This window comes from Phoca vitulina, unplaced genomic scaffold (assembly GCF_004348235.1).
Source record: "Phoca vitulina isolate PV1807 unplaced genomic scaffold, GSC_HSeal_1.0 scaffold1, whole genome shotgun sequence".
In the NCBI taxonomy this organism is placed as follows: Eukaryota; Metazoa; Chordata; class Mammalia; order Carnivora; family Phocidae; genus Phoca; species Phoca vitulina.
This window is the reverse complement of record NW_022589704.1, coordinates 95079828-95096595: the sequence shown is the minus strand read 5'-3', so window position 1 is coordinate 95096595 and position 16768 is coordinate 95079828. Positions and strand designations below refer to the sequence as shown.

The 16768-nt window shown below is 46.5% G+C and overlaps 1 protein-coding gene across 1 annotated transcript in view; it reads left to right on the top strand.

Annotated features, from left to right (window-relative positions):
- Positions 1-16742, top strand: part of GPR39 (G protein-coupled receptor 39) — a 191850-nt gene extending 175108 nt beyond the window's left edge. The window contains exon 2 of the mRNA XM_032411816.1: positions 16211-16742. Coding sequence (XP_032267707.1) covers positions 16211-16710 — 500 coding nt within the window. The 3' untranslated portion in view covers positions 16711-16742. The remainder of the gene's footprint in view (positions 1-16210) is intronic.
- Positions 16743-16768: the final 26 nt, after the last annotated feature.

Below are 16768 nucleotides of genomic sequence, written 5' to 3'. Positions count from 1 at the left end.
ACCTTAGAAGGTTGAAGAATCTCCTCTGTAGTTCACTAAATTAAAGACATTTATATAATTGGGATCGTTATGGTTGGAAATAAGAGGAAACCATATTTAAAGTGGCTTAAGCAAAAAGTGTGTGTGTGAGAGTGTTTAATTTTGAATAGCTTATATAATTGAAAAGTCCCAATGGGTAGATCCTTATTTCAGGCCTGGCAGAATCCAGGCTCAGATAATGTCAGAAACCCATGCCTCTCTCTCTTGCTATATCTTCACTTTGCTTTGCTTTGCATTGACATCCATTTCAGGTAAGGCTCTCTCATGTTAGGGCAGTCATGCCACATGCTTCCAGGCTTACATTGTTCTGGCTTAGCAACTCTAGCAGAGTATTTCTTTCCTAGTGGTTCCAGCAAATGTCCTAAGGCGGGCTCTGGTTGGCCTGATCTGGGTCCCCTGCTCGTCACTGAACCAGCTACCCTAACTCTGATTGTCCACTATTTCGCTATCTCTACAACTTTGCGGTTTGAGGGTAGAGTCAGCTCCCAATCTGAACTTCAGGGATGGAGTCAGGGATAGTTGTTCCCCAAAGGGCTATCAGGGTTCTCTTACTGGAAGGAGAGAAGATTAATTCTAGGCAGACACAAAAACTGATATGTACTTTACCATCTGTGATACTGTGATTTATAAGAAATATATGTGATCTTCGGAATTTATCAAGTGAGGAGAGCAATCAAGGTATCTTTTGTCATGTTTATGAGGTGGCTTTTGGAAAGCACCTCTGGATGGGGGCTGGTTGCTAATCAACTTTGTGATTAGAGGGTTGGATCTTGCAGTCCCACCTTCACCTCTGGGAAGGGGGAAGGGGCTGCTGCAGATTGAATCAATCACCAGTGATCAATAATTTAATCACTCATGCCTATGTAATGAAGCCTGCATAAAACCCCAAAAGGATGGGGTTTAGAGAACCTCCAGGTTGGTGAACACGTGGAAATGTAGGGAGAGTGGTGCCCAGAGAGAGCATGTAGGCTCCATGTCCTTTTCTCATATCTTGCCCTCTGCATCTCTTCCACCTGGCTGTTCCTGAGTCACATCTTTTTACACTCAGCTGGTAATCTAGTAAGTGAAATGTTTCTCTGAGTTTGATTAGCTGCCCTAGCAAATTAATTGAACCCAAGGTGGGAGTCACTGGAACCTCAAATCTATAGCCAGTTGGTCAGAAGCATAATTCAATTGGGGCTTCAGTGCCTAGAGATAGAAAGATCCTAAATGTCAGAGCTGAAAGACAGAGCCTTGGCTGTAGGAAAGGAGAAAGGGGTCTGGCTTAGGTCCTGTTCCTTTCCCAACAGCTGGCCAGCGCAGTGACCTGGAATGAGTCTGTTGCTGGCTCTGGACCTCTCTGTTCTCATCTACAGTATGGTGGGGTTGGACAAATCTGTAAGGTGCTGCAAAGCCAAGTGCAAAGCCTCACAGTCTGTGAGGAGGTTGAAGAGGCGTGCCTGGCTGAGCTGGCTCTGGCCTAGGCAGACACATCCTAAGGAGGCTCTGCAGTTACACTCTGGGCTCAGTCCCAGCATGCACCAGGCTATGCCAGTGCCCCACACCCACCGTTCTCCCCCTGGTGCTTTTTTCCCTACCTTAGATGCATCTCACAGTGTTATCTCCCCAGAATACACATCTGGACCTTGCTCCTGCCAGTGACACTCTCAAGTACAGCCTTGCCCTAGGAAGTGCTTATTTATTCTCAGAGGAGCTCCAGAGCCAATGCCCAGAGCCTCTGCTACCTCCTGCATTCCAACCAGCCTTTCCTGGGTTGGGCTGGTGTGCTTGAGGGGCTGTTTGGTCTTCTGCATCTTTTTTCATCCTCTCCCAGACTCAGCTCAGAATGCCCATAGACCTGTTGCCCCTTAAAGCCTGAGAGACCAGCACATTCTAACATGGCCTCAAGCAGGGCACTGGCAAGAGAGAGGAAAGAGTCTTATTCCTCACCCACCCAGCACCAGGAGATGGTCTTCCTGGGGAAGAATGGGACTGTCTCACTGCCTTTCTACCCGGTCTCTCCAGGTTCTAGAGCAACCTGAAGCCAGTGTATTCTAAGTGTATCTTCTGAAGTTGGGAAAGATGGCATCTGATTTTTCTCCTATAACTCCAAAATCATTTTTCTAAGTACCATTACCCTAAGCAATAAAGTGGTGTGTGTGTGTGTGTGTGTGTAAAATCAGTGCCAGTAGGGTTCCAGTTTAGTCAGAAATTCAAGATAGGACCTTGGCATATATTTTAATGGGATTAAATTCTTCCCTACTTTCAATAAACACGTATTGAGGGCTTACTGTGCTATGCTAGGCATGAGTCGATGGCTGGGATATGTGTGGCCTTTGCTCTCCAGGTGATCACAGTAGGCCAGGCATGGAAATTTATCATTAAAATCATGTGGTCGCACTGTCAAGGAAGCAGGGACAAGGTTGGGAGTGATTCCTTTTTTTTTTTTTTTTTTTGAATGAACAGGGAGCCCTTCCCAGAGGAAGGAATACTTGGGCAGGTGGGAGTTTTCTGGAGTCCATCTTAGGCAAAGACCTGGTATGTCTTGGAAATTTGGAAAGGCATGGGGTTCAGCAGGAGAGTGGTAAAAAGGCTCAGGGGTCAGGCAGCAGGAAAGTGGGGAAAGACTGGGATGCTAAGTGATGCTACGAAGCTTGCACACTACAGCACAGGCCACATGTCACCTGGGTGTCTCGTTAGGATGCAGATTCTGATCAGCAGGTCTGTGCTGGGGCCGGAGATTCTGCATTCTTAGTAAGCCTTCAGGGGATGCCATGGATCACAATCTGAGTGGCAAGAGTGGCTTGTGTGGAGAGTGTCTTGGGCAGGAGTGATTTTGAACAAGGCCAGTTAGGGAGCTAGTCCAGGCATGAGAAAATGGCAGCCCCTATTAGGGGTCTCAAAGTGGGATGGGGAGAAGGGGACAGATTTTGGAGGTATAGCTGACAGGCTTAGGAATTTACTGAGTATGGGAATGAGGAGGAGGAAGTAGAGCAGGGTGACTTGCATGTTTCCAGCTGGAAAAACTTGGTGAGTGGTAATAGAGTTGATTGAAGTTGGGAGCAGTGGAGGGAGGGCAGGTTTGGATGGATGGCTGGTCATTAAGTCAGTTTGGACGTGTCTCATTATAGGTGCCGATGAGCTCTCCAAGCCATGATGTTGAGTAGGCATTTGACTGTAGGGATCTGGCTATGGATGTCTCCTGAGGCTGGTAACATTGGCTTGGGATTGCATATCCTTAGAGATGGTATTTCAGAGTAGAGACATGGAGGAGGTGCCCCAGGAGAGAGAGTGAGAAGGTAGAAAGGTAGAAGAGAGCTGGGGACAGGGCCTGGAGGTGCTCTGCCATTTGGTTGTCAGGGGGAGGAGACAAGTGAGATAACAGATAAGGACTAGCTTTAAACACAAAAGCAGGATATTGTTACTGTTGGGCTGCACTGGATTTAGGGTGTAGAATACTGTGCCTCTTTGACAGATACTGCTACACTCGGATAGGAGAGCTCACGCTTCATGTTTCCAAATCTGCAAGGCTATTTCCTCGAAGTTTTTTTGGACCTATGAAAAGAAAAAAAATCTACCAGGAGGGATTTATTCTTATCCTGTCATGCAACAGTAATTTCATTTTCAAATCATTAACAGGAAGGCATCCTTATCTGCTCCTTCTTGATACAAAACCCTATCTTAGAAGCCTGATACCATCTCCTCAACTTTCCCAAGAGCTTCACTGATTTCAGTTGAGAACCCTCAGCTCTAAATAAAACACGGTATGAGCCTGGCTCCTTCCTGAACCTCTTTTGGTATCTCTCCCATCAGCTGATTCCATTTTTTTTTTTTTTTTGCCTCCTGTCCTGGCATTTTGCTGTAGATTGTTCCCAGAATTTCATTGCTAACTTACATGATAGGAGCAGATAATGGGGAGCTGAACTTATTTTCTAATTTACTTTGAAACCAAATTTTAGATTGCATTTATGAGGAGGGGAAGAGCCAGCCTATGATGGGTGAGAGTAGTCTTTAACTCTGAATTTAAATGAATTTTTATAGGAAAGGATCCTTCTTGAAAACTCTTGGTGTGCATAGGAGTGGGGGTGGGGTAGAGGTGCTTGCTTTCCATAACATAAATGCAATGAAAAGCAGACCTTCTCTATTCTAGCCTGCCAGACTCCTATTCAAAGCTAGTTGGTTTCTTTGAATTCCACCAAGCTTTTCTCTTCATAACAGGAAACTTCACTGTGTTCACCTTAAAGATAAAAAGGCCCTTTCAAGATGATACCTTGCCTTACTAGAGAGATATGTTAGGGGGAAGTGTTTACTTTTTGACAACTAAGATTCTGAGACAGCCATAAAAACAAATTTATTTCTGAACTTGTGGCCGTTTGAATTGAAATACCTTCATTTGAGTTTGGGACTCGGAAAACATTTGATCTCTGATCCCCCTGAGGGGCTCTGCCACTGAGGGTGGCCTGCAGGAGCAGTGTGGTCCAGCGCACCAGCTCTGGACCAGGCAGCCTGGGTCTAACTTCTGGCCTGTCCTGGCCAACTGTGGGAGTCTGGGCAGGAAATGTAACCTACCCATACCTCAACTTTCTTATCTACATAATAGCAATAACGTGAAGTTGTGGCCATTTTGTGGGGCTTATTGTAAGGTTTAAATGAGCAAGTGTAGGTTAAGTGTTAAGAAGTGTGTCTGAAATATACATGCATTATATTAATTGTAGCTGGGATTATCTCCACCCTGGAGCAGCTGATGGGATTGTGTAACAAGTAGTATGAGCTGCCATTCATGCACCGCTGCTGGGCTCAGTCCTCCACATGAGTGTATTTCCTTTTCTCACAGTCACTCCATGAGGTGGATACTATTATTTTAGCCATTTCAGGGCTGAAATTTAAACCGTCAGTCTGACAACAAATCCCAGCGCTCACCCCCTCCACTGTCCTGGAGCTCAGCTGGAGGTCACGCGGCCATGGGACATTGGATGTGGTTGGGGGGAGGGATGTGTGCTTGAGGGTGGAATTGAGGATGGAGGAAAGAAGCAAAGATTCTTAGCCTAAGTGACCAGATGATCAGACAGTCATGGAGCCTCCCTGCCCCTTGTCATTCTTCCTGGAGAGGATTTGTGTGGGGACAGCGAGCTAGGGAGGGGCTCAGGGCTCCTGTCTTCCTGGGATTTGGAATTTGTCCTCCTTCTTGTAATCCAGCCTTGCGTCAGTTGTTTTATTACAGTCTCTACTCCTTGCCTCTCTTCTTGAAACCCTAAGTATCCCTATGTGTGTATTGGGGAAGGATAAAGAGTTCAGAGACTTAGAACAGAGTGGCAGAAGCTCTAAACCCAGGGAGTGGAAAAAACTGATCTGGAAATGAGGAGACTTAAGTCCTGGTCATCTCTCTGCTAATGATGAGCAGGATAACTCTGCTCAAGTCATGGAATCATTCTGGGCTTTGTGAATAGGATTAGAAGGCGTCTGATATCTGGTGGTTCTAGTCAGGCTTCCCCAGGATCTCTGACCTCTGGGAGCTATGTTGGTGGTAATGAGGATGTGTGGCAGTAGAGGAGGTGATGGAGATGGTGATGATGGTGGAACTGGTGGCAGAGAGGGTGATGGGGTGGGGGTGATGGTGATGATGGTAGAGGAGGTGATGAAGATGCTGACATTGGAAATGATAATAGTTGTGATGGAGGAGGAGAGGGTAGAGGAGGTGATGGAGATGGTGATGATGGTAGAAGTGGTAGCAGAGAGGGTGATGGGGCATGGGTGATGGTGATGACGGTAGAGGAAGTGATGGAGATGGTGGTGGCAGAGAGGGTGATGGAGGTAGAGGTGATGATGAAGGTACTAATGGCCATAACTATGAAGAGCCCTTGGCTGGCAGCAGGCACTGTCTTGAGTACTTTATTACCACGTTTCTTCATCCCAGCAGCTCTTGTTAGCTTTCTTATCCTTATAATAGCAAGCTATTATAAGATAAGCTTGGAAGAGTAAAGCTGAGTGTCCCTTGGTGGGTGGAGTTGCCTAGGTCAGATGGAGGCAAAGCCAGAGGGGCCAGGAAATATACTATCGGAACATCTGTGATAGGCATAGAGCAGGAAGGGAGGTAATCTAGCCTTCCTCATGTTCTCTTACCACATCCTCTGCCTCTATGGCCAAGTTGTGCCCAAATGGAAATTGAGGGTTGTAATTGCAGGATTGCATTCTCCTGGGGCCACCCGGCAGGTAACCTAGAAATAGTCTCCCCCGACCTTCACCAAATGCTCTTCTGGGTGCTTCCTCTTCATCTCTAAGTCGCCACTTTGGCTGCTGACTTCAACCCTTATACTTTGAGTCTTGGCCTGCAGCCTCTCTGACAAAGACTTGTGGCATCTTCATGGGGGCCATGATTTATCACATTATTTGGGAACAAATGACTCTCCTCCAACTTGTCTCTCTGGTAAATGTGGCTCTTACATATCCTGTTTTACCTGCTGACCCTCACCGTATGCTGCTTATATCCATCAGGCCATCTTGCAGAGAAACAGGATAAGAAACATGTTTTTCGTGTAGATAATCCAGGGATTGGCTAGTAGCACAGCGGGGTGGGACACTAAAACTGTAGTCTCCTGAAGGCATTTGTCAGAATCAAGACTTTTCAACCTCTTTCTTGGGCTTGGGGGTTCTTGTCTTGCTTGAATGAAAGGGTGATTCTTTCTTGAAATTCTCACTGTCTCCTTCCCTTTCCCTCAGGATGAGGGATGGAAATCATGCAGGCGCTAGGCTCCGTGTCAGGAGGGTTAGTATGGAACCCTCTGGACAGGGAAGCTAACTTCAGATTGATTCTGTATACATTAGATGAATTCCAGTTTTAAAGATTTTTTAAATTTATTTGACAACGTGAGTGCCCACAAGCAGGGGGAGCAGCAGAGACAGTGGGAGAAGCAGGCTCCCTCCTGAGCTAGGAGCCCGCCATGGGGCTCGATCCCAGGACCCTGGGATCATGACCTGAGCTGAATGCAGACACTTAACTGACTGAGCCACCCAGGCGCCCTAGATGAATTCAAGTTTTAAGTGCCCTTTTGCTCAGCCCTCGCCTGGAACCTCCAGCACCCTCCCTACCTCCCACAAATGCTGACAGAGCAATCAGTATGTGAGGGTTTTCTGTCGTGTGTCGAGGCTACAGCTGTGAATATGAACCATCCTGCTCCCATGGAGTTTACGGTCTAGCTGATGCTGCAGTGTTAGGATGACAGGGACAGGAGTAAAAGGTGCTAGTGAACTTGTAGTAGGAAACTTGATTTATAGCTTTGTGGAGTCAGGAAGGCTTCCTGGAGGCAGTGACCGCAGAAACTTGTAGAATAAGAACTGGGCAAAGCATGGGCAGTCAGGAGGAGAGGGGTGGGAGGAAGGGACCGAAGAGAAGGAAGAGCAGAGGGGAGAAAGATGTGGTCTGGGTCCAGACATGTGCAGAGTCTTGGGAGGACAGACTGAGGGGTGCTCACCCAACCTGGGCCTGGCCTGCCTCAGTCATAGGCACTCAGCATCGGTTCTCCCAAGGTCTCTGTCTTACTGCACAGAGGGGGCACAAGCAGGGACCTTGGAAAGAAAGAGGCAGGGGGAGATCTGCAGGCACATCCACTTGTCTCCACACTCCCAGAATGCCCATGTTGCCTCTGCTGAGCACCTGGCTGAGTGTGGCTTTATCCAAGGTTTGCGTGGTTTCCCTGGGTTCTGAGGGGAGCTCATGGCCAGTGCAGACACCACCAGACAGGGAGGCCCTGTGTTGGGACTCCTGGGTTGTGTAAATTTGGGCTCCTCATCCCACTTCTCTGGGGATTCTCCTGGTTTACCAGTAGACTCAGCTCTTCTGTTGTTTTTTTGTTTTGTTTTGTTTTGTTTTGCTTTTTTTGTTTGTTTTTCCAGTGCTGGCGTTCTGAGGCTTTGATTCTCTACCATTTGCAAGAAACTAAATTCCATTAAAACTGCAGGCTTTCAGCCATAAAAAGTGATGAGTGTTTGTATGTGGCATAGTCGGTGGGAGGGTGGGATGAGTTGGTCCCCTGGAGGGGGCCCTGGCCATCCTACAGTCAGCAGCTACCCCCAGCAGGCTTAGAGGGCATCGTGGCCCTCGTTATCACAACCCATCCTGTGCTGGGTGTTTCGAGGGAGGAAGCGTTTCTTGCTGAGGAACACCTTTGGGCTTTGTAGCTGTACCACACATGGGGACCTAACTATCCGTGGATTCAGGACAGACTATTTGCATAGAAAGCCACACAGCTGCGTACAGTTGAGATCCATATAGAAAAATATTTATTCAGTGGATTGCAGTTAATCATTTAGCATGTATTCATAGAGGAACAGAGGCACTAAACCATAACGCTGATCCTAAATGCTGCTTACTTTGAGTGCATGTGGCTGTCCTACAGCTCCCAGACAGGAGGGCTTGTTTTAGAAATATATATTTGCAATTATAGCGATTTATAGTTGGTCCTCTTGTCCTGAAGTTTGTAGAGCAGAATGTGATGGATGTAATGCTTGGCAAATTGCAGGCCATTTTGGAATCAGGGTCTCTGGCCTCAGCGTGGTGGATGGAGCCACACAGGGTGCAGAGTCCTATCCTAGCCTCCATCAAATAGCTGGGACAAAGACGGGACATCAAACCATCCATCTTTGTGGACAGAAGTGGCCATGTGTGGCCTTTACATCATTTTAAAGTTGTGGCCTGTGTCCTGCTCTGAAAACAAATTCCCCCTGCTCTTCTGTCTTCTCCTAAACAACATTTCTCAATGGGAAAGAGGACAAGAAGGCAGATGGGTTTATACCAAAGTCACTAAGCCCATGGGTCACTGGAAAAGTGAGCTCAGGGTATCCAGGCATGCCCTGGCAGGGTCCGAGAGCACGGGACGTGGAGTGGGATCTCCGTGGGGGTGTGTCCAGTGCTCGGCCAACATCCGGGTCCCTCACATCACACCTGCGTTGCTTCCAAACCCTCTCTGCTCTCCTTGGGCAAACCTAGCAATGCGTGGTGACCACCCTTCCAGGAAGGCACCCGTTAGCTGTGAGGAGCTTGCCTGCTCCTGATGCAGTCACCTTCTCAAAGACAGCCAAGAAAGTCACGGAGAGGGAGAAAGGTGCGTGTGTGGGCAGCCTAAGCAAGGGCTGTCTACAGCCCGTTTATGGGGACCTTGGGAAGAGATGGAAGGGAGAAAGGAGAAAGGGCAGAGAGAGAGAAGAAAGGGAGGGGATAGGACCAAGGCAAGGGCAGTGCTCAGGAATGAGAGAGGGGTTCTCAGTTACTGTCAGCTCCATCTGCAGTCACTCAGGCAAATGGGACCCTTCAAAATGTGACCAATGTGACAGTGACAGGGCCACAAACGCCTGATGATGCAGGCTCCCCCTCAACTTGGGCTTATCTTAGACTAGTTCTCAAATTTGAGTAAGCATCAGAATCAATGGGTGGGCTTGGTAATTCCAGACTGCTGGGCTCTGCTCCCAGTGTCTCTGCCTCAGTAGGTCTGGGTTGGGGCCTAAAATGGGTATTTCTAACAAGTTCCTGAGAGGTGCTGATGCCGCTGTTCCAGGAACCCTGCTTTGAGAACCACTGTCTCAGAGATTAGAGACCGAACCAAGGTTAGTGCTGATTTGGGCTCCTTGGATGGGGCAAAGTCAGGGAGATCAATGTCTCAACTGGCTGGCAGAAGCAGATTGGCAAACACAAAGATATAAACTGAGAAAGTGCTAAAACCTTTTATTGGATGTATTTGTCTTTTTCTGGCTTTTCATTCAACTAACCATATGCTTACTTTCCACTGACAATTGCTATTTAAATGTCACTTGACAAGCAGCTGTTCCTCACCCTACTATATGCTGGTTAATTTATTGTCCACAAAACCTGATGGAGTGTTCTCTAATGGGCCTCATTTCCCACTGTCTCCACCCACCCCTTCGTTCTGGTTCTGGCCCCGGCCGTACTGAGGCTGGCAGCTCTTAGAATGAGCTGCTATTGGATTCCCCCATCCCCTGCTCATGCTGTGTCTTTGCCTGGCTGCCCTTTTCCAGGCTAACTCTTGCTCTCCTTTAATTTTCTGAGCATTCACCCCCCATTGGGAGGGTCAACCAGCTCTTGGCTGCCATAAAACTGTGGCCAGATGGCCCTCATGGCCCTTTGCTAGCAGTCACCCAGCTGTGCCTGCCTCGCCCTCCTCAGCTTTTTATCATTAGTGACTAGGACAGGGTCCGTCATAGACCTCGGCCAATCAGGAGATGGTTGCTGGGTGAGTAAAGTCCAGAGAACCTAAATTGGTTGGGGGTAGTGGTAGGGGAGATATCTAACTCCTACTCACTGAGGTTGGGTTAGAGAGAACTTGACTCTCTGGGCAGAAAGAGGTTAGCTATGCTAACCACAGAGAACTGAAATCATTATGCCCCCGAGGCTTCAACGATTCAGTAAAATGGAATTCCCAATGCCAGGTGGAAAAGCAAATCTGTGGGATTCCTTTAAAATCACACAAACTACCTTTGCTGGAGAAAGATGTAATTTCCAGATCTTTTCGGCTGAGTACAGACTAAGTATTCTTTTCTAGCAGGTACCTATGTAAGATGGACAGACTGATGGATAGATGGAGTCCTTATCAGCTGGGTCACCAGGTCATGACCTGGATTCATATCTTGTTTTCCAAACATGCTCCAGCTCCCTGTGGCTGCATTTCACCTTCCTTTGGGGCGGGGGAGGGGGGGGCACATGTGCTCCAGGGCTTTGTTGTGTGCCTATTTTTTTGAGGAGCCTGGTTCTAAAACTGAATCCAGACCGTGTACAGAACAGGTGTGGTGCTGACTTTAGCTGGGATCTGAGACTGACTTGCCTCGCATTGCATTCCATGCTGTGGATGGTCAGCATTTGAGCCTAAAACTGGAGCATAGAAAACTACAATTAACTAGGATGACAGGCTTGGTCGTCAGTCTCGGGTAGAAGCCCATGTTCTGAGCAGTAAGGCAAAGTAGGGGGACTGCTGCCACCGTGCCCTTGGAGATCTTGGGTGAATCACTTAGCCTCAGTTCCATCATTTGTGAGACAAAGGGGTTCTGCACCTGGTCTCCAAAGGGAGACCTGCTTTGCCATTCTTTGGGGACTCTAAGATGAATTCCAGGGAGCACATGAAGAGCTACCTTCACTTGAAAGACTAGAGGGGAGAAAAGAGAGCCCAGAGTCAGTTGCATGAACGTCGCCATGTCCCAGGTGGTATAATTTCTCGTCTTCCACAGATTAAACCAGGCAGGCTGACTCAGATGCTGTTGAAATGTCAGCCTTTCTTGTGAGATGTTGTTGGACATCGGTATTATTTCTGTTTTTTAAACAACATTACTCCACCGAGAATAAATCTGTGTCCTCGTCTAATGGTGACTGTCATTTTAGGGTAGTGATCAAGGAGGAAAAATGGAAGTACTTTATGTGGAAAAACAGATAAGCTGTGAGGGTATTTCTTAACCCAGAGCACAAGGCTGTCTGGAATATAGTACAAATCTATCAATAATGCAGTTAAAATAGTTTACCTTCTTAACATGACTGGGTTCAGTTCACTGATCTTCATTCAAGCTCACAGTAGAGTTATTTAATGGCGGGCTACACATGATACCATACAGACCAAAGCATTATAGATTTTTCCAAATGTAAGTCCAAACTGATTGCAGCCAAACATAAATTTCATCAAATCTTTATTAAACTCTATTAAGGCCTGAATAAGATTTTAAAGCTTCGTCTCAGCTACAGTAGCTAGGACAAGAGCTGGACCAGTTAAAAACAGCCCAATAAAAAGTTATCTTTGGACATAATCGTTATTCTCAATGTCCTCTAAAATAATGCATTTTTTTTTTTCAAATGTAAAAGTGAGCAATTACCTGTCATTGTAAAATGACAAATTTTATAAGGGGGCCGGTTGGGTTCCCCCCCCACCCCCAGCTTCCCACCAGAGGCTGACCTCTATTACATGCCCCATGGATGCACACTTCACATCCAACAATAGGGGTACTTGTACGCCTAATGCTGCATTTTCCTAGAACAAAATTCTCTCTCAAAGCACAGAAGGAAAGACACAAACCATTTTCCCCCAATCTCTTGTTGCGGTGGGAGAAGTATATTCCAACAGCCCTGCCAGGTATTTGGCACAATCTGTTATTCCAAAATGCCTAGGCAAGGTTTAGAATGAGAAAAGCAAATTATCATTTTGTGCTGCGAGACTTATTTAGGCTGTAGTAACTGGTAGTCCCCTCAGACGGAAGGCTTTTCGTCTGAAAAGATGGGCTAGACCTGCTCTACCCTAGGCTGAGAATGCATACTCAGATATGTGATCAGGGTCAACTTGACTGCATCAGAATTTATTTTTTTAATTTAATTTAATTTTTTTATGTTCAGTTAGCCAACATATAGTACATCATTAGTTTTTGATGTTCAACGATTCATTAGTTGCGTATAACACCCAGTGCTCATCACATCACATGCCCTCCTTAATGCCCATCACCCAGTTACCCCCTCCCCCCACCCCCTCCCCTCTGTAACCCTCAGTTTGTTTCTTGGAGTCCAGAGTCTCTCATGGTTTGTCTCCCTCTCGGATTTCTTTCCACTCAGCTTTCCCTCCCTTCCCCTGTGGTCCTCTGCCCTATTCCTTATATTCCACATATGAGTGAAACCATATGATAATCACATCAGAATCTTAGGAAGAAAAACACAGGCAGGGTGGGGGTTCCTTGGTTGGACAGGACTCTCCAGGTATGTGGCTGGGAAGGGGCAGGTGGGAGAATGGAAGGAGGAGACAATCAGAAGTCCTGTGGGGAGGGGTACTTGAACTTGTGCCACAGACACTAGCCAGGTGTGGTTGGTAACCAACTGAAATATATTGTAAGAATAAAAGCCTCGAAGTATGAAAAAAATGTTAAAGCTCTCAATTTTAGATTGATTGCATGTTGACATTGCATGTGAGATAATATTTGGGGTAGATTCAGTTAAGAAACATTAAAATTGATACCCTGTTTTTCTACTTTTTGAATGTGACTATTCAAGATTTAAAGCCACCTAGGTGGCTTATATTTCTAGTGGTCAGTGCTACTTTATATCCATTTCCCAGGGTGGAATTATGGCTCATGTTTACTTGTGTTTCCTGTATTTTTCAAACAGAAGAAAATGAGAAATCATGTGTCTTTCAGAAAAAATAGTAAATGTATAAAGGATTTTGGAGTCTGGCAAGCATGTGTCCTAGGTGCAGGATGTGGGCAACTAACCTGAGACTCAACTTCCTCCTCTGTAAAATGAAGATAGTAACAGCTTTGATCTCACCAGGTTATTTTCAGAAGTGACAAATGCATAGGAAAGAAGCACAGAGTGCTTAGCACAGAGACTGACGTAGGGAAGACTCAATAGTTTACATTATTCTTGGTTATATGTCAAGATTTTTCTGATGCCTACTCTTATTTTTTTTAAGATTCTGAGAGCACGAGCGCATGAGCAGGGGGAGGGGCAGAGGGAGAGGAAGAAGCAGACTCCCATCTGAGCAGGGAGCCCGACTTGGGGCTCCATCCCAGAACCCCAGGATCATGACCTGAGCCGCAGGAAGATGCTTAACTGACTGAGCCACCCAGGCGCCCCTCTGATGCCTCATCATTACTTAATCCCTGGTTTGCATTTTTACTTAATCCCTGTGGATTTCTAACTCAGCTCCTTGTCTTTCTTGTTCTCCAAGTTCGTATTTGCCTTCTACCTTGCTACTATACACCCAGAAAGCCAAGATTTCCCCTTTCCTTATCACTGGAGAATCTTGGGTCTGGTTCCCTATTTTTGGCAACTTGTTCAGAATAAGGCACCTCCCACTTATTGACTCTAGCTCACTTGGATTTCAGAGCCAAAATTTTCTCCTGACTAAAACTGCAAATCAGGCCACAACTCTTTGCTCATGTCCCTTGCCTCATCCCTAAGATACTTGGTCGTGCTTTTTACTGAACTTCTTCTTTTGATGGGAAGGTCAGTCAAGGACAACTGATACCAGCAAAGCGGGTGAAGGTAACAAGAAGGGTCATGCAACCAGGAGCTCAGTAGAACAGGGCCAAAGCCAGGACAGAAGAACAACAACTTTGTAACTTGCCCCCCTCAAACCCGGCCCCTTTTCTCACTGCTTTTCTTCCAGGGGCTTGAAAAGCTGTGCTATGTTCAACCCGAGTAAGTACAAGTAGGTTCTCATCGCCTTCCTAGATTCTTGCTGCCTGAGGGACCACCTCCCACAGTGTAGCAGAGCACACATCTGAAACCCTGTGCTCGATTTCCTTGTTCTGGGAACTAAGTCTTCAGATGAAGATGGTTGTACTTGTCTGAAATATAGTGGCAGAGGAGAGAAAAGAACTTAAGCCTTGATGAAGACATGTAGCTTCCCTAGGTAGGAGAAGCTTCCTAGTTCTTTCAGTTAATGAGATGAACCTTCCAGTCAGAACTGCTTCTGATAAAAACAAGGAGAAATCACTTACGGACCCACTTGGAACAGCACACGTGGCTGGAAGGGTCCGTGCTTCTCGAAGCGGTGGGAAAAAGGCTCCTGATTTCCTATGCAAGTATTTTTTTTTTTATTTTTCTTTCCAACCACCAGCTTTAACTAGGTGATTCAGACGATACTCTTGACTTAAGGTGATTTTTTTTTTTTTGGCCTTTTCATCAGATCAATGTTACTTTGCTCATTTTATTTTTAGATTCACCGAGTGTTCTCAGGGAAGCAAACTCAAAGGAAAGAAATAAGCAAATTGATGTGTGTTTTAAGCTTGGGCTGAGGTTTGACAAGAGAAACCCTTGGAAATTATCAAGGGAGAGGAGCTTCCAGGGCTGCCTTTGCTGACAGCCGGGATTTGTGGAGGATTTGTTGAGGGAACTGGGCTATTGCAGTGGTAAAGAACATACCTAGGGCCACTCAGTCACCAGGTAAGGCATGCTCAGGTGAGTGTGTGTGAGAGGGCCAACCCCGGAGGTGCAAACGGGGCTGGTTTTCCTGGAGCATTTATGAATGAAATGTTTATCATGGATCAGAGGCAGACAGGGATTATTGCCAACCATCGCTTCCCTGTGGTTTCCTAGAAAATACAAAGTTTCAAAATGTGAATGAATCTTCCTTACTATGATAATCAGATTTAGGAGACGGAGGAAGCACTGCTAAAAATTCAAAGCACAGCTTTAAGATACCAGCTCCCCACACAGGAACTTACATTCTGGTGTCTTGGCTCCAGAGCGAAGAGAGCAAATGCTCTGTAGATTCTTGATCTTCCTTTTTTTGGAATGTGTTTGTTTTTTGGTCACTGCAGGTAAATGTTCCTTTCCTCTGTCAGAGGTCACAGAAACAGAGATGAGTGTGTAAGTTGAAATGCAAATACGTGGGAATGCAAACATGTCCATTCAGTCCACTTGTGATCTGCTTATGGGTCAGAGCAGTGTCCCTCCAGGGCCTGATCGTTTTGGAGGCTGCTGAATAGCTCAGTGCCACAAAGGCAATGAGCATGCTCCTGGCTAAACTTGAAGTTTTATATTTTCCATTATGTGAGGGTAATTGTCTTTTCCCCACCATGAAGGTGGAAGAGATGATACAACTAAAAATATTTGAAAATGAATGGAAGTGCTGTTGCAGAAACAAGTATTAGAATTATGGGTGTACACACCTAGTAAATACATGTCCAAGAAACATTCTCAGTGACTGGCTCTTCCCGATTTTTTGTCCCTTGAAAATGAATTCACAATCATCAGTGTGACTAAATATGCTTCTTGTGACAAGGGACACCATTTCCATTTGTCTTGAAAATATCACTGGGTCTTTATGTGGACATTCTTTAAAATACAAATATTGTTTTACCTGCTTTTACAGAGTATATACATCTATTTCCTTAAAACAAAAAGACAAAACTAGATTACCAGACTCTCTAATATGCTTCCTGGTTACCCAACAATGAAAACTTTTTTTTTTTAATTAAGAGCTAACAACAGGTACAAACAATTGTCTAAAGCATTTAATGGTCTTTAACATAGTCCACTTCCCTGGCCTTAAAACACTGTGAAATTCCTTTTTGCTAGCAGCAAGAGAAGCTGTCAAGCACAACACGGAAAAATTGGTACCATTTCCTGGCCAGTAAGCACAGAACTGGGGAGCTCAATATTTTGTTTCTTGCATTATTGTTCTCATGCTGTTTGTCTCTCCTCTCGCCTGCTCAGGGCTGATTGTCGTGACCTTGGCTGTCTGCTGGATGCCTAACCAGGTGCGGAGGATTATGATGGCAGCCAAACCCAAGCACGACTGGACCAAGACCTACTTCCGGGCGTACATGATCCTCCTCCCCTTCTCTGACACCTTCTTCTACCTGAGCTCCGTCATCAATCCGCTCCTGTACAACGTGTCCTCGCAGCAGTTCCGCAGGGTGTTCGGCCAGGTGCTCCGCTGCCACCTGACGCTGCCCCACGCCAACCACAGCAAGCACCTGGGCGCCCGCGTCACCTCCGCTGCCGCCAGCACCCGCTCGGCGCGCCGCCCCCTGATCTTCATGGCTTCCCGTTCCTCGGCAAGAACTGACAAGGTTTTCTTGAGCACTTTCCAGAGCAAGGCCAAGCCCGAGTCTAAGCCCCAGCAATTGAGTCTCGAGTCACTAGAGCCCAACTCAGTGATGAAACCACCCACCTCTGCCGCAGGGAATGGTTTACAGGAGCATGAGGTGTGAATGTCAAGTATGGAAGCCTTGAGGGCTAACCGGCTGCCACCCCCCCCCCCCCCCCCCC